Source organism: Mugil cephalus, chromosome 5 (assembly GCF_022458985.1).
Source record: "Mugil cephalus isolate CIBA_MC_2020 chromosome 5, CIBA_Mcephalus_1.1, whole genome shotgun sequence".
Lineage (NCBI taxonomy): Eukaryota > Metazoa > Chordata > Actinopteri > Mugiliformes > Mugilidae > Mugil > Mugil cephalus.
This window is the reverse complement of record NC_061774.1, coordinates 17309021-17327998: the sequence shown is the minus strand read 5'-3', so window position 1 is coordinate 17327998 and position 18978 is coordinate 17309021. Positions and strand designations below refer to the sequence as shown.

Here is an 18978-nt window from a genome sequence, read left to right as displayed (position 1 = left end):
GTTTCTTTGTTTTGTAGTGCACCTCAGCACAGAAGTACCACCGTGAGGATTAAGAATGTGTCTGATGTAAAAACCTGGAGTTAACCCAATTAAACACGTAACAGAAGCAGCTTTCAAGTAGCCCTCAATTAGGACGACCACATGGAGACACATTTACAGCAGCATAACATACTAGAAGACTGGTGTAATTGTGAAACGATGCATATATGTGAAACATTTCTTCCTCTGCAGACAAAAATAAACTGGATCAGATTCACTTTAATTGTTTATTAAGATATAAAGCGAGCACATTAATATAAGAAACGTGTGCACTAATAAGTCAGCTCTCAATAACAAAAAAAAAAATAATAATAATCCACAGCAAAGTAGTTTGATATCACTCGAGATTCAAATCCAACCAATACAGCACATAGATGCACAGGGAGGGCAGAAACAATAACACTCAAAATGATTGGTTAAAAAAAAATATATATCCACCTGTCAAATAACCTTACATACGCATCCTGCTACAGTTCACAGATGTCAAATGAACAGAACTAGTTCTCATCCTCTAGACAAAAGCAGCAGGGTCCCAAAGCCGTCTCATAGAACAACGCAGCTGAACAAAACAGCACAGAGGTTTTCCTTTTAGTAAATAAAAACAAACAAAAAAAACATTTTCATTTTAGTTTTAAAGCTCCCATATCTGACAAGTCGTTTTTTTTTCTAATCAAGATTGTGCATGACATAAAATCCTGATTATTTTTTTGTTCAAGCTTAATAATCTAAACTAAAGGAGGTTTTTAAAGGAAGTGGAATCGCCTCAAGTTTCTTGCTGAACTCTGAGGCGCGAGGAGGAAATGTATCGATCCCTCCGTTTGGACACATTCTGAATGTGGACGTGTTTGGTCTCATTGACAGTTAATGAAGCTCGTCGGCCTCAGAGAGCAACGACACGCGCTCTCTTCTGGGTCCTTCCAGACACCGAGGAGTTTGACTGAACCGGGTGAATGAGTGTGCCTTAAATTATGCAGCGAGACAAAACTGAGACGACAAATCTGTGACTTTTGGTTTTGAGAACATAAAAACAAAAGATATCATTTGAGATGGTTAAGTTATAAAGAATTAAAGTGGTACAAATTATCCATACAGCACTGAAAATCACCTTTGAAGTCAGTTTGAACTTGTTTGATCCGTTTATAGTGTCGTAGCAAAATATGTATAAAGTTATAAAAATGAAGGCGCACATGGAAATATCTGGACTTTGGTTCCAAACCAAACCGTGTTTAAGTCTTACCAGTTAACCCAGCACATTTAAATTCACTAAAGTTATTGCTTAAGGTAAAATAAGGCAGGTGAAATTTTGCATAGTTTGCAGTACAGAAGGTATTTTGCCATAATCGAAAAAAATAGTGGAAAACACCAAAGACCCTATAGTTTTACTGTAAAACTGGTTAGAATACAAAATACTCAAAAGCCTCATGGAATTAGCTTCTATATCTATTAAACCTCTTCTATTTCCTCCCATGGACATGAAGAAGAAACGGGAAATATATTTATATATATATTTAAAATGCCTTTATCCAGTTGATTTCCCTCTAACTGCATCTTCCAGAAAAGACGCAATCAAGCTACAGACTAGAGCACATCCAACTAATGGAACGGACGTGACTCAGTGTAGGAATATAATGGGTCAAACAGACAAGCTGTCTATAGGAAGAAAGAAGAAATATATTTAAATCTTTTCTCTTTGACAGAACAACAAGCTCAATCTACTTAGAAACTTATTGGTCAGAATCTTGTGTGGTGCTGAATCAGAAGTTGTGCGTCTAGATGCTATCCATGGCTTTGAATTCGCTCAGAGCCTGCACGGGGTTGATGTGCTTCTTGTGAGAGGACCTCTTGACTCTGTTGGTCTGACCATCGTCCTGCTTCTCTCTCTTCACCAGAGGCTTCTTCTCGGGAGCTTTCATCCTCCAGGAGATGGCGGGCATGTTCAGGGACTCCATGCCTTTGCTCTTTTGGTATTTAGTGGACGCGACGTACGAAGCCTTGACGGTGGACACCACCGTGTTCATCAGGTTCTTTGCGGCCTGGATGAGGGACATGGCGCTGTCCAACTGATTGCACAGAAGAGACGAGAGAAAGCAGGAAAGGTTAGCCTCGTAAACGCTGGAAACAAACGAGCACTGAGATCGGGTGTTGGGCTCGACCCATATTGGCAGATCTATTCGGTCTAAGTCTATGCTGTGTGGAGGCTCTGGACGCTCAGACTGTTTTCAGAAATTCAAAACACAAAAGGATCAGCCATCTGGAACTATTTCATTTCCATTGTAAAGAGCTGATTGCTGGTTATTTTGAATGTCTACCAACCTTGCTGGTTAAGCTATTGTTTTCTTTTCCAATTTCAGCTCCTTTATTATTTATTTTACATTGGGTGTTATACTCCTAATTGCACTGAATAAACCAGGAGAAGTTTTTTTTTTTTTACATGTTCGACCAAGCTTGTGAAGCTATTGATTTATTTAAGATTGCTGTACTGGTGCACGGTCATTAAATAAATAAATAAATGTGCCTTGCACAAAAGAATGATTCCAGGTTGTTGTGTAATTCAGTGCCGTTTTTTTTTTATATCGGTATCAGAAGTGAAAAAAGTGGATCGGTGAAGATGATTTCTCTTATCGTCATTATTATTTTTTCTGAATTCATACATAGTCATGTGAAAAGCAAACAGCACCAATCCCTGTGATGTCTTTCAGTTTTATACTGCAGGTTTTCTGGGGGAAAATCAAGAGTGGAGTGTTTGTACGGGAGAATTAACGACTCCTTCCTTGTCTGGCGCACAAACATATGTGACAAATCAGAGAATATGTAAAAAGGTCAGACTAATTTAATCTCCACACTTTAATAGCCCCAGAGACACTAGTGACACTTGACTGGAAGTGTTGAGGCAGACTCGTATATCAGCCCTATAGAACGGAGGGTGGAATTCATTATTTCCTGCACAAGGAGGAAATCTCTTTTAATTATTTAACTGGAAAGTAAGTGGTTAATTAATGCTTTAAAGGGTTTGTAAGCAGTGGCCTTTTACGGTGTCATCATGGGCAGGAAAGAGCAAGAAAGATTTGGACCACATCAGACACCATTAATTGTCTTATCTGTCTGTTTGATGTAAAATATAAGCTGCAAATTACAGTTCAGACAATGAATCATCACCTAATCACAAGCAGCAGCCAGTGTCATTAAGTCTTAGCATTTTTAATTTATTTTGGCAACAACAGATAATAAAACATTCTATCGATTTCATAATAGATGTAGCCATAAATTAAAAGCATCCTGTGGCCATGTCATCATAAAGTAACAGTTCTATCCACCATTTCCTATCAAAACGCAGCATAAGTTAACGTGAGGCCGTCGTACGGACGGAATGTGTGGTTAAAATGAAGCTGAACTCACCCCAGAGACGACCAGCTCTCCCCCCAGGTTCTGGACCTCAGCCTTGACTTTGCTGCAGATGTTGAGCTGGTGGCAATACAAGGCGATACGCTGCAGGTAGGCGAGCAGGTCCTGCTTACAGGAAGAGTCGGGGCACTGCGAGAGAGGGAGACGACACGCGCACATGAAACCAACAATACGACTGATTGATGTGATTTACAATTGATTTATTGTATTTAACATAATAATAACAAATCAGAGCAGTCACTGTAATCGCTTAATGGCGCGTATTTATGTACGTGCAAAGAGGCAGTGATCTCACACTTTATCAAGGTAAGATAGTAGCGGTGTGACATGTAAGGTGGACGCCCACATCGGGAACGTGCTGAGAGGAACAATGACAAACACACGCCCACACAACCCGGTAGACTGATAACTCATCTTCACAGGGTTAAGCATGATCAAGTCACACAGGATGCAAATTTTAATAGCACACAAATAATGCTGTCAATCAGCCGGTGGTGATGATAATAATATGTGAAGTGTTTTTTGGAAACCAAAACCAATTCATTTTAAGTGTCAACAGAGGCGCTGCTCATCAATAACACATGTCAGTAATGTGTTCTTAGGTCAAACGGTTTGAAAATCCTCCACCCCAACTACTTAAAACATTGGCCTTTGGTGTCATGGTACAAATAAAATCCTTAGTGCTAAAAAAAACATGCAATTAATAAACTATTTTCAGACCACAGATTCAGCAGCAAATTGAAAGAGCCTCTTATTTTTTGCCCCCTAACAGCAAAGGCATAACGATATTGTTAAAAGTGAGCTAGGAACACAAAACACAATACACACGGGAGCTATAAAAATTCCATCAACTTCAAGAAACCCAATAAATTATCATAAAACCCACTTGAAAGTGGCAGTATGTGAAGAGCTCCACAAATGCATCTCATTTAGCATTGGCAATCTCTTTGAATTATTTCATCTCATCATAATTAGACTTGGGCTCTACCTTGGAACACCATTTCCAATCCTTTCCCCGCTTTCCTAAACAAGCCCCCTGCCAGCATAGTAATTAGGCCACAGTACTCTTCTTAGGTGCTCATCAAGTGAAGGATGTAAACACTTGGATGAGGTTCTGACACTTCGCAACAGATCATCGCGGTGACCCGAGTCACAAAGTCCTGAGTCGTCGGCAATGATTAGCAGACTGGCTCTTGTTACGGGAAATCAGAGGGTGCTCGCATCAACCCGCTAATCTAACGATACTCGTTAAAACAAAGGCCGACCATGTGACCGAGCGTGCCGAGATAAAACAGTAATTAAATCACCAGTATTTGCGAGTGCTTGGCCGCTCTGAAGGAGGAGTCCTTGAGCAGCTGTTAATTCTGAGTGCAGGGAAAAGGTGAAAGGGAGGTAATAGCAGCCAATCTTTTAATTGATGGCATCTCTGCAGGACGGTGCCTGTGAGGTCAGTGCTGTAGAACCGTAGAAGTGGGAGAGAGCCTTTAACGTGATAAAATGAAGAGGCGTCTTGTCCGGCCGTAAGAGAGCCAATGACACAAAGTGGGGAAATCGTGGTATTTTCCACTTATCAGTAATGGCCTTTCCCTCTAGTTAAGCCTGCTAACCTCACGGAAAGTGACAAAAATCCTTCTTTTCTTGCCCCGATGCAAAGGACGGGAAACATCACCGGGATCATGATTTTTGGACACTTCAAACAGACCGGGAGTTACGATGCGTCTAATCCTGCTGAGCGCATCAGTATCCCTGGTGGGAGTACAGAGTGCTCCGCTGAATATAGTGCACTCACTTCCAGACATACGACCATGCATGCAGACGTGCATTTACACACCACCGCGGCCAGCGCAACTGTGCTCATTCAAACACAGCGTGCGTCAGAGCGGCGCACAAAAAAACACACATCCTTTCACCAAACATCCAGTCTGCATAAATAAACCCATCACAATTACACCTTTGGCTCCCTCTCTCTCTCTCTCTCCATGTATATACATATATATGTCTCATGGCAATTTTAATAAGTCTCCTCTGCCGCTACCATGCACAGCTGATTAATGGAAAGAGGGGCTCAGAAGAGGGGACCGAGATGTAAGAGTTGACATTCTATTAAAGAAAGGTATGCAAGAGGAGATGAGAGGAAGAGAGCTGGAGGGGATTGTCATCATCATCATCATCATCATATAGGAAAGGACTAATATGTGACTGTTAGACCGGAGAAGATGGGAGGAAGGTTAAAAGAAGAGGAAAGAAAAAAGATAAGGGGGAGAAAAGACAAGGATGAAGAGCGAGCCAGAGGGGGAACAGCGTGGAGGAGTAAATAAGGGGAGAAATCCAACTGGGGAAAAAGAACCAGACAAGAGGATTCAACTGTAGTTGGGAGGGGCGTTAACGTCGGAGAGAGAGGGAGTGTGTGTGTGTGTGTGTGTGTGTGTGTGTACAGATGCACACATGCAATAGCAAAGACCTGGGATGAGGCTGAATGCAGCAGCCATGCTAATGAAGGCTTGGGGAAGTATTCAGATGGCTGGGAGCAGGGCACTGTGAAAGCATCACTTGTGCTCATACTCAGCTCAGCTGCTGGCTTCACTCAGCACTCAGGAAACTCAGCAAGGCTGCTCTGACTGTGACATGTGAATACATAAGTTGCACAGAGAAGAGACAAGAACACCTTGGATTGTTTCCGTTCCTGTGAGTGATTAGCATGGGTGGCCTTTATATTCGATCTCTGCGTTTCCACGAAGCAAAAGCATCAATAAGTAATTCACATTTCACCTCAAAATCTTTTAGGTTTATACAAAAGAGAGATAGGACATAAAATTCTGGCGTACACAACTTGTCAAACTTTTGAATATGCAGCCTCTGCGAAATCTGCTCTTGTGTGAAAATGACTTGGGGACTTCAACTCTTCAAGCACATCAGTGAATTCTTTCCTCCTTTCCGAGTGCTGCTGTAAAACGTCCCTGAAGCCTGCTCATATCGCCTCTTGTTCTTCCTACATGCTGTGTGGCCAGTTACGGACTGGGGCAGTTAACCTTGCTTGGTCAGCTAGTATTGAGATATGGCAAAGGAGGAAGAGACGCGCCAGAGGCTTCATCACACAACTGGAGGTCTTTTCAAGGAAAACTAATAGAAAAGGCCAGTCGCCATCTTTCAAAAAGGAGCCAGCAGTACAGGCAGAAATGTCAATGATTTTTGTGTAGTTGTTTTTGCCCCATTACTGCTCGGCTTTTCAGAAAGAGAAAGGTGAACCGAAAGGTGAAGCTCAGTCAAAGTAGCAGGTCATTATTCTGATTCGCTAATTGAATCTCTTAAGTACCGACGCCTTACACGACTTAGTGTATTCCATATTTATGAGTGTCTCACCGTATAAGCGAGAGGGTAGGTATCCCTTTACTTTGCATTCCTTAGCATTTAAGGTGTTGCTCGAGAGGAGGTTCAGGGCACAGTGCAAACAAAAAAGCAGAAATCTGTTTTTCCCTTAACAATCCACAGCTCACCAAAAGAAAAGGACATGAGGCAATAAGGATGACAGTGCAGAATATTGAGTAACAATCCCTGATATAAATGATGATCAGGGTGGTCAGGTCCCATCATTGCAAATGCCATGCAGTTCCACTGAATTCCATTATGGACCAGAGACAGAAAGCAGAGCCACTGTGCTGCTTCTCCCCCAGCCCTGACCTTTCTGGACGCATCACCCAGAGGAAATGCCAATTTCCAATATTTACCGAGGGGGCTGCATTCTAATGCGCCACTGCCAGCAACCTGTTGGGAGAGCGCCATGGGAGCGATGACCCAAGATGTCTTTTTAAAACGTTTGTTTTTTCAGTCACTTGCAGCCATAATCCCACTGTCCTCTTATCTGTTTACTGTATGTGTTTATAGGAACTCAACGTAAGATATCTAAAACTTATGACCAGCCTGTTAGCTTTGGGCAAATTACTGTTTTGGAAAAATAATAAATACTGTCCCCTGCAGCATATATACAAAAATGTTAATATACCGTCACTGTGAACTTCTTCAAGTATCAAACATCTACCAGGATAAAGAGCCTTCGGGAGAACCAGCTACTGGGTAACTTTATCTGTCATTACAGCTCAAAACAGACATAGGATTTAGGGGAATGTAGCCCAATATAACAGCAACACTCAGTGTGACTGTTATCCATAGCACATTTATGGAGATGCAGGAAACAAAGCACTGGAAAGACCAAATCCTCTGGTGCCGACTCTGTTACCATGGACTACCCACATCCATCAAAATTAATTTCAAACTCAGTTAAGATAGTCAGTTCTGCTCACTGCGTCTGCTAAAAACATCCTCCGTATTAGGATGGAGCCTTTTCAATCACAGTGGTACTTTGGGAACGTTAATGTGACATTGAAGCAGACAGAGAGTCTCGGTATGACAGGAGACAATCAGGCTGGGAGCAAGCCAAAAAAATAAAAAAAAACTTTAGAGGTAACCACGGGGACCAATTAAATTGGCCTCATCTATTTTTTATGGTCTTGCTGCACCTGTCAGATGTTTTACTGTAAGCAAGTAAAAAGAGGCACGGAAAAGCATATATACTTTCAACTCTGACATTTAGATGGTTCAGGTTCAGGATCGGGTTCCTTTATTTGTATCCATAGGTAGATTTGTTTTGCAGTCATGTGATGACATCCTTTGACAGTGACATGAAAAACGTACGTGCTGACTATAAAAAAGAGTTAAAGTACACAGGCTCCACCAATGAGTGTATAAAAGGTCAATAAAATACGTCAAGGACCGACTGTGGTAAAAGAAGTTTAAAACACAAGTAAAAAGAAATTACAATCCCAATCAATACCTTCATAAAAGGGATAAAGCTGTGTTTGTATCGCTGAGTTTTACACCTTGGAATAAAAAGGGAAGATACTGGAAGGGGCTGTGCAGGGGGTGTGAGTGATCGTTTAAAATGGAGGTAGCTATCCTCGGTATCTGCTGGGGCTGCCTGGGACTCCCCAAGCAGACGACTAGACCATTTAACTATCTGCTCTAAGGACTTCCTCCTTTTAAAGTTGTGTAACCGAACCATGACACTAAAGGAAAAGATGAAAGCATGATAAAACATGGTCATAATGGTTCGATCAGTGAGAAAATGTGCCAAATTCTGTCGGCATTGTAGACGTTGCCGACCATTTTTATACTTCACAATTCTCCCCAAAGTTCAACTTGCTGTCAATGGCAAGATATCCCAAGATATTTATACGACTGCACATAATCGATTGTCTGACCTTTCATTAAAGTGATGTCGTGCCTTTGAGGTTTCCTCCTGAAATCAATCAGCATGTCTTTGGTTTTTGTTGTGTTTAGCAGCAGAGAGGATTCATCACACAGTGAACAGAATCCTTCATAACTGGGCCGTGGCTGCTCTCACCATCCTGGAGGAGACTAACAATGACTGGATCATCTGCATACTTTATAATAGCACACTGACACGTGTGTGTGTGTGTGTGTGTGTAGAAGATGAAGAGCAGTGGTGACAACACACACTCTTGAGGAAAGCCAGCAGGGCAACACTTTTGGTCAGACAGTATCCCGCTGACCCTTACTCTGTGTCTTGTTGATTAAAAAAATCCAGAATCCAACCCAACAAATTATTACTCAGGTCAAAATGTTGTAGGGGTGTTTTTCCCCTATAATAATTAAACAGAACTCAACCAGCTCACAAGACACTGAGGAACAAACAACTTCAGAGAATGCTCTTAGTCCTCGTTTCCACAAATAGGATTTTTGGGTAAAACCACAAATGTTTCTGCCAACTGGAACGACGCCTTTTTGAATCCAGGGACCAGGGTGAAAGAGACAAATACGGAGTCATTACAGTTTCTTTTTTCCTCATTTTTGTGTATACCTGAATTCAGGCACAGTGATGTCACGGCCTCGACCCTCTAGCCCTCGACGTCTCACAACAACAACATCAATGGCGGACTACAGGCTTGCGTTGCCTTTCTACAACTAGATGCATTTTTGCAATAGTTTGACCTTCATGGAGAAATTCTCAAAACAACGCCATGGAAAACCGGAGAAAAAAGGATCATTTTGGTTTGTGTGGACGTGGCCCTATAATATGGAGCTATCCGCTTCTGGTCTTACCAAGACCCTGCTCTCCTCAATGGGCATTCAGGGTTAACAAAAATCATGACAAAGATCAACTGCCATGAATAAATGCCTTTGAAGACAATCGACTGGGAGTTGATAAAACTCAACTAGCAGAGGTTGGCTTTGCTTGGTTGGCCTGAACTGCAGTTTGCTGAGGGCTGACCCTTGAACTGCTGAGCTGAGAATTTGTGGGCTCTCTGGGTGATTTTACTTCTCCGCTGCAGTAGGTAATTTACAACCCTGTCTGCTGTAAAGCGTCTAGGGCCAGAGTCGGGATTAGACTGTGACCAGCAACAGAGCCCATGGATCACCATAAATCTCTACTGATTGAATGCAAATTGGAAAAGTACACTATGTATGTCAGTATACATCATGAGAATAAAGCTTGCACAACAAACACACACGCGGCGCAACTGCATGCCCATTCTCTAGATATGCAAGCCTTATTTTATGTGCACGTGTTCGTATGTACGCATGCGAGTGTTTATGTGGTGAGGAGTAAAGCGGCAGAAATTTATGGGCTACACAGTGGCTAACACATTTGCATTATAAATCTCAATTACATAGCATTATTTGTTTACCAGCCCACTCAGATGGAATTCTCATACGGTGCCCTGCAGAGGAGGGTCATAAATTCTTAATAAACTGCAGTGCAGACCTTTGTACGGCAATGACCTAAATCCTGCAGCTTATCTCTGCACTACACTCATTTCTTTAAATTTTAATAAGGCTCTATTACACATATTTAGCTGTTTTTCAGAAACCCCAAACCAGACCACATCCACCTGCACATCTCTGTAAAATTGAATATTCGCCTACCTAAACACACGATGACACAGTCTTGTAAAAAGAGAATGTGGGGTGAGATGCTGTGCTATCAGTCTGGGACCATCTGCCAATGTGTTTTATATGAGGAGCAAACCCTCACAGGCCCTGCAGGCCAGAAGCACAGAGCGCAAGTGATTAATATGCCTAGGTTAATGAGCAGTCCCAGCATTGCCTTTGCTCCTCTGACTCTTTCAGTACGTGTGTACCCTGGTAGTGATTCACTTAACTACTGCTGTGGAGTATGTAGAACATCCCAACGCACCATGCCTTTGCTGCATGTGGGCCTGTGGCATCTCCTGCTGCGTTAGAGATACAGTCCTAAATATAAATAGTCTGCGTAAATAAATTTAAACAAACTGCCACCTGGCAATTATGCTGCTAATTAAAAAGCGAGAGACTCATAATGGATTCATCTCTCAGGAGGAATGCACCTCTCTTCACACTCTATCACTCCATCGCTTCCCTCCCCTCTACCCCACGTCCGTCCCTGGGAGGACTGGCTGATGTTTTATGGGCGAGTGTCGCCCGGTCTGCTAGTGTTTTGGTCTTCGCGGAGAGAGAAAGGCTACGAGGGACAGCTGGATGGGTTCAGAGGCTGAAGGGGGTCCTCACTCCTGGCAACAACTCGCATTTCATCAGCCAAAGCTCTTCATTTATTCATACTTTGAGTGCTTCAAACCCCCAAATCCTCTAATAGTGTGTACATACACAAACCACGGACAGACAAAAAAAGATAAACATGAGTACCTACGAATAGTTGAGTATAGAAGTGTACAATGGTCACCTGAATCTAACACTTCAGTACATATGTGCCCGCAGAGAGGCACGCCAGTAAACAGACGCGCTTCAACGCAATGCACACACAGATACGCACGCTCACACACCTGCACAGATGCCCATCTGTTTTCTTTAGGGGATAACAGTGTTTTCATTAAAGTGAATAAGCATCTTCAAAAGCAGCGGCGAGGCATATAAATGTCACTTTCTAGAGCAGCTTATTGCCTATTCAGATGATTCAAATGCAATTAGGTCAGTACAGGTACGACGGTTACTTTTTGACAGGCACGGGTCTGTAATATTAAAGATCTGAGAGCATCTTAAATAAAATATAAGACGTGAGGGCTCCAGGAGGCCAGCAGCTCATTATGTTAGACTATGGGGGAGAGAACTCTAAATGCAGATGTTTCTAAAATGTGATGAAATAAGTGAAACCCCTGCTTGTGCAGCACATTTGAAAGGGTAAATGATGTTGCTCTTGCCCTTTAAATCTAAGAAAAAAAATGACGAAAGAATATATAATGGGAGTAATTCCAGTTAATAACAATTGGCTTGGTTCTTCCAGTGTTTGTACAAAGATGCCAGATTTAACTGTTTAAAGATAAATAATAATTATTGCTCTGAGTGATAATTATGGATTTGATAATACCAAGGTATTATAGTCTGAATTGATTTATTAATTACACAAGATTTATGTTCTTACCATGTTTTTCTAACATGTTATCCATGTCAACAACACCAGGATAATACATGAATTGGCAAAGACAACTAATGTTGGACTGGAATTTAAAGCAACCACTGAAAGTCAGTGTGCGCTATGGATGGTATACTACGGTACCGATTACGCAAAAAAATGATGTAGGTCGCAACTTACTCGCGCATAGTCACTGAGACAAACGAGCCCTCATCAATATATGAATTTTGGATATCGGAAGGTGGATGTGGAACAAACTTGTCCCATACACAAAGATAACGGCTACGGATAGAAACACAACAAATTCATTTCACCACCTGAAGTACGACCACAAGCAGAGTGCGACGAGGCAAATGAGTCAGGGGAAAGCAGCCATATCCTCCGGTAAATTAGGGTGAATTAGAGATGTCCCTGATATCTGGGGACGGTCACAGCTTTGGATGACCTGTCGTTCGGCTAAAGCCGTCCTCGAAAATGTCCCCAATTTTATCGTTTTATTAATGAGAAAAAAAATGTTGCACGCAGATTACAACATTTATTACGGTAGCTAGTTGCACTGCTAATGACATTACAGACAGAGAAGCTTAAATGTGAATAAGTATGTCATCTTGATGACACTTCATTCTTTTTTTTTCCTTTTTTAAAAAATTATCTCTGAGCTGTAAATGTCACTGGATTTTATTTCAGAAATATGGTCACCTTACAGTAAATTAGAAAAAAAGGATTCAGTGGAAAATTCAGTCAGTCCATTCTGTTTGGGAAGTAAAGCAAGTGATGGAAAGATAGAACTGAACCGAAGGCGGTTGCTCAGACTCGTTTGACTTGTCACTACATTTTTCTCCACAACTTCCTACTTAAACCTGTAGTTAAGCAGCTTATTTGTATAATCTGAGATCTCTCAAGACAGAATATGGTGACGTATTGAGTCAAAAACATGGACTGGAATTATAATATTTTTTTATCATGATTTTTATCGTTATCGCCAGAATGGCAAAATTTATCGAGATCCCATATCGCCCATCCCTAGTGTGGACCTTCCTGAGTGACTGTGTGTTCTTAGACACAAGTGGTAGAAATCCACAAAGATCCAGCCAGATCTCCTTCATGTAGTTTTTAAATCTACTCACACATTTAATAACAAATATAATGGATAGCAAGACGTAATGAGAAATTTTGGGTGTGAGCACGAGCGAATTAATTGACATTTGAGTAATGAAAAACCTGGCAGATCACCGACGTCATGGTGTAAACCTGTGAAAACTAGTCAGAGAATTCACGACTTAGTAGACAGCTAAGCAACTTCTACGGAAAACAAGTCATCGTCTCAATGATGACATGCACAATTTATAGATAAGTAACCTTAAGTTGAAGGAGTAGGGTTAGCGGTGTACATTTGTGCCTCACAAAACTCCCTGGGCACATTCTGGAAACTTGCCAAAGGGAAGTAAAATAAAACAGTGGAGCATAATTACAAAAGAAATGATTTGTGGTTAAGTAGCCCCCCTGTGCATTTGCAGCAGACATGACGTTGGCGCTAAATCTTCTCCACTACAAAACCGACGTATTTTTTTTTCTCTCACTTGTCCTTTGTGTTAGGGCCCTTGTTTCTAATTTATCCGACATCAACGGTGTCAATGCGGTGACACGCTATGACGGTAATTATACATTGTGGTCAGTAGCACAAAGGTGTAGTCTGCATCAAAGCCCTGGGGGTGGAGGTTCATTATGACTTACATTGTCAGCGATGGTGCGGCCCAGCTTGTCCATTCTTGATCCTGCCTCTGCAATTTTCTTGGCTGCGCTGATGACATCAGACGTATTCTTCAGCGGCCCTTTGCCCCTGTGCAGAAAATGTGGAAAGATCAGTGGCTGGTTTTGATCATGTGCAGACTCATTCAAAATGCAAGAGCAGCATCCCCGGTCATGAAGCGACTGTTTCGTCTTGGAGGGCTGTTTACGGTCGGAGGCAGGAACGAATCGCAAACGATGGGACTAATTGAGATACACAACACGGCAATTAATGGATATGCTGCTACTGCGATTCTCTCACACATAAAACACTAGCACACTGGGGCAACATATTGTGTTGGAGATGAGGACATTTTACAATCCATCAATTGCAGAGAGGAAGACTACACTCAAATCTGCCCTTGAAGAATTGGACCAAAAAGGACCATCACAGTCTTCTGTAGCACCATCATCCCTCTTGTAGAACAGGGTGCTGAACTAATTTCCCTGGAATTTTAGCATGACAAAACATATACCGGCAAATATATAAAAGTAATTTGCTTGACACGTCGAGCACTGCAGGACTTCAATGCTTAGGCGTTATAGGGAAACTGATTCAATCATCAGTCAACAGGACCATGTGCTTTCAATCACAACACATATTCTCAGCACAATCTGTTTGGCTCATTTCATTCAAGCAGCTTTGAGGGGTTTGTTAGAAAGCTAAAATGTAAGCTGGACAGGTTGAATGTCTGTTAGAGAAAAAATTGGATGCTACACAGCTACACACATACCAGGTTTTCATTTATGTGGTTTTCATTTTTGTCCTGGTTTGGGACAAAGGATGACAATTGAAAGTCTAGAAGTTAAGAGTCCAATTCAATTACTACGCTCTGCTCTGTGCTCCAACATTACACGTCCATCTCTGACCCTTCTTCAGCCAAACAGCGCCGGCCCAAACACAGGTCAGACCAGGGCTGACCTGACCCACTGTAAAGCTTGTCAAGCATTTGCCATTTTCTGTCCTCTCTAGGGACTCTGAGACACAGTTGGCAAAAGGCACAAATTGGATTCAAAGCTGGTCTCTCCAGGCTAAAAAATGAGCCATCCAACCCAGAACAGATGGAATTTTGTGTTCTGTTCTCTTCCCTTCCTCGCTTCCTCTTCCCTCCCCTCCCATTTCACCCTTCCCCTCTCCTGCTTTTTCTCTGCAGCTCTGATGTAAAGCAAGCCCGAGTCCTGGTGGAAAAAGGCCATGCATCAGAGCACATACTGGAAGCTCTCTGGGGACGACTCAACCCCTGGAGATAGAGCCAGCGGCATTGTGATGGTTCTGGGTTGAGGTGGGGTTGGGTGGGCGAGCATAATACAAGGAAAAATAGTGTTTATGGTATAATACTGCAGTTTGTCCAAATAAAACAAAAAAACAAAAAAAAACTACAGCATCCACTGATTTATACCTTACCAGTCACGTCCTTTCTAAAAATATCCCTTGCTGTAGGGTTAAGAGATAAGGAACCATTGCCAGCTCTACCTCCGTGGCCAAGTAACAACTGGGCAAATTAGAGGCCACAGAGATAAGACAAGAGAACTCCTGACAAGGCGTAACACTCATAAGATTTTTTTCTGGTGGATTTAAACAGGAAGAGGAGGCTGAGGACTCTGGTGCCAGTGACAGCTGTAGACCTCCAGATGTATGTTGGCCAAGTACTCCACAGCACCGAATCGTGACAGGTGGCTCCCAAATATGTCGCATGTACCCGAGCCGCACATGCCTTATTCATGAGAGCTGCCATACAGCCATAAGCGATGCAGAAATCAACAAGGCGCTCTCTCACTCTCGGCAGATTTGTCAGGAGAGAGGTTCGGATCAATTACCTCATACGGCATTAGCTTTGGCAGGGCTTTGTGCCAGCTCAAGGTTGAGAGGGCAATAATTTGGGCCCGAGCTGAATTACCCGGCTTCTGACCTTCCACGTGCTACCAAGGCATGCGAGAGTGAAGGCGTAATGGGAAGATATATATTCAGCCTGACAAATGTCCATGTATGGACCCCGACACATGCACATGCACGCACACGAACACAATCGCCAAATAAGAAAGTCAAGGATATTAAGTTAAAAGAAGAAATAACCCAAATACTTTCACATAATTTCTACCTGTAGCAGCAGCATTGAAGAAACACAGAATAGCATAAGTAGAAACATTCTGTGTGTACGACATATTCAGTTTTGGACACACTGACATTACTAGTTACAAACAATACCTCAGCAACTCTCAGATAAATATTATTCCATTTGCATTCATTTAATGAACCCTAAAATGTGGCAAACTATTAAACATAAGCACACTATCTCTTTGCTGCAGGTGTTTCATGTGGTATATAACAGAACATGGTATTTCTCTTCTTGTATTACTCACACAAACTAGTTTAATCTGTAAGTAAGGTCTTAAGGTGAACTGACAAATGAGCAAAAAATGTGATTTAAGTTGAAAAGCTGCATCTGATTACATGTTCATTCAGTATTTTATAGCTCGGCAATTTCCCATTGTCATCTCGGTACTCATCAGGTGTTGAGGACTTGCGCAGTAATTGGTAAAAATGTAATCATAGTGTTGCTCAAATTCAGTCTTTGTTTGCTGGCCCCTTTCCTGCCTGTTCCGATTTGTTGTTTTTGAAGGGAAACATCTGGCGAAGATTATGTTGAAGGGAAAACATTTACTTGATGTAAAATGACATTCAGCTAGTGATGGCAGACCTGTAATTGTGTTCAAGGAGAAAATGCTTTGCAGTAAATGCCGTATTGTTGTTTTTCGTATCACAGTGATTGTTTGTTTGTTTTTTCATTTGAATTCCTTGGGTTTGCTTTGCGTTGTAAAAACTGGAGAGAAGCAGTTTTTATGGTAATATAAAGATGTCACCACAATCAATAAACTCTTAAAAGATATATGCACATCTGATGTCACCCAATAAAGAAACATGAAAGATGGTCTAAGATGGAGGGAGTATCATTTGCATTTCATTTTTATGTGTATCTATGTTGGATGTAATATAAAAGGAAGCAATTATTTTTTTCATTGGTCTTGGGATGAATAAGAAGCAAATAAAAAGGCTGGGATCTGTGCAGCCTCACTCAGCTCTCTGCATTACATTAGTATTTCAAACTCTGATGGAGCTTTCCAGTATTTTACTTCTTTGGCCGAGGACACGGGATCTTTGACCCATTCAGAAGATGAAGATAGAAAGACAGCATTTAGTCGCCATTAAGGATGTGACTCAGAGTTGGGCACAAAATGTCCTCTGAGTAACTCACTAGAAATTTTAAGAAGGCACAGTCATACAAATACAGTCAGGCAAAAAACAGGCAGCCAGACGAAATGTCCCCTTGCATTCAGCAACATAAAAAGTGCTGTCACCACAATGCCAGCTAGTAGGTGTTGATTTCAGATACTCATGTATCCAGTGCACTGCCTTATAGGCAAGTTCTTCCAGATTTTCTATAATTCAAAGGTCATGGTTGTTTTGTCTTGTTTTTGTTTTGTTGTTTTTTAAAATAAGCCAGAGGTAGTGCTATATTATTCATCATAAAACTTATCAAGAAAATTAAGATGTACAACGTTGTTTTGGAAAGAGTATCAATACATTTGGGACTAATGGAGAGGTTCCAACACTGGTGCATTTTGTGACATTATAATGCGATATAACACATGTAAGGTTGATAAAATCCTTTCTCTGTAGTAGATGGTTACACTGGCAAGAGTTGCCACAGCTTTCCTGAAGAAATCAATACTTGTGATGTGTGAAGCCAGTTTGTAAGTTAAGCAAATACCCATAGACTCTAATGACCTTTCAAGCAAGATTACAGTTTTTAGTGAAAGCATTTTTTGAGCCGATTTACCTTTATTGGCGTAACCATGATGGCTGAAATTTTTTTGTTTGTTGCAACTATCCACCATCTGCACTGTCCCAACAATCCGATGACGGGGGAGAGTCTGGCTACCCTGTAGTAGCTCTGCTGAGGCAGACTGTCCATTTAAGATTTTCCACTGCCCACACGGCAATTCATGTACCGGGAGGGACGGAGGGAGATTTGATGCACTGCTTATGGTTGTGCATATTAAAATTAGGGGAGGATGGAAAAATAATCAAGAAGCAAATCCTATCTACAGTGCTGCTTAAGGAAAATGAAGAGCATTGATGCATGAACAATAGCGCTAAACTGGGTGTGTAGCATTGTGCAGATAGGAATGAATGTTGGGAAAGAAATGTAGGCTTATTGGGTGATTGTATATGACGTAGGGTTAACTTAAACATGCATCGTGTCTCGGAGGCATTTTGCTCTAAGAGCACAAGTGTTGGAATATTAATGTGAGGGAAAGGTAAGATGACATGCAGTATGTATATCAGCCCTGTGAATGAAGGCAACGCTACAAAGACACAAAGACAAACACGCAGCCAAACTCTGACATTAATCATAGATCAAAGAGATTATTTAAAAAGTGCAGCAACACTTTGGTGAATCTATTCGACTGATTTGTGATGCCGGGGGAAAAAATATATATATATTATAAAAAGGGGCTATCGATTGCTAAGACGGAAAAAATAGCTGTGGATGTGAGCCAAGCTGTTTGTCCGCATTTACCTGGTGAAGTCCGTCATCTCCATCATGATCATGCACATCTGTTTGGCCAACACGATGATGTCATTGCCGCTGTCATCCCACTTGGAGACCTCCGCATCCAGCTTGCTCTTCTCCTCCTGGAAGCTGGCCACCTGTTCTGCAATCTTCGCCTTCTGCTCCTGGGGCAACTGGGCCATGATAGCCTGAAGGAGGAATTATGGAAAGCATGGAGGGTGAGCGAACAAGACCTCAACATACTGTTGTTGAGGCAATGCACACGAATTTTCTTAACGACGAGTTGCTGTTGTTGTGAAGCTGAAAACACAAAATAAGGTACTGCGGTATTATTCTTCTAAAAACAGGTGGACTGTAACTTACTTAACATTAATGACTCAAATATTAAGTCTGAGTCACTAAAATGGAGAAATTCCTAAATGCTGAAAAATAATTGCACGAACAACAACATATTCTGTATAAATTAATGTTATTGCTTTACGATTGATATATTCATAAGTAATTTATTTCCTTTAATACAGAAGCCTTCGGTGCAACAGAGTAATTTGTGAAATGGACGAATAGACATTCACTGAACTTGCTGCCTGTGGTTGCTGAGGATCAATATACAAGCATTTGTTTAGTAGTATTTGATACCATGTGCAAATGTGTTTAACGCCATTTTTACACGTCCTCTTTGGCTGGGTGGTTAAAGGGTAGTTTCCAAACCAGCAATCAGACATTCAGTGAATGAGCTTGTCAGGCCAAAGT

The 18978-nt window shown here is 41.6% G+C and overlaps 1 protein-coding gene across 1 annotated transcript in view; it reads right to left on the bottom strand.

Moving 5' to 3' along the window:
* Window positions 1-252: 252 nt before the first annotated feature.
* The window catches only part of ctnna1 (catenin (cadherin-associated protein), alpha 1), a 69172-nt gene continuing 50446 nt past the window's right edge, over window positions 253-18978 (bottom strand). The window contains exons 15-18 of the mRNA XM_047585568.1: window positions 18235-18416; window positions 13598-13703; window positions 3436-3570; window positions 253-2099 (exon numbers count right to left, since the gene is read on the bottom strand). Of these exons, the coding sequence (XP_047441524.1) occupies window positions 1809-2099; window positions 3436-3570; window positions 13598-13703; window positions 18235-18416 (714 nt within the window). The 3' untranslated portion in view covers window positions 253-1808. The remainder of the gene's footprint in view (window positions 2100-3435; window positions 3571-13597; window positions 13704-18234; window positions 18417-18978) is intronic.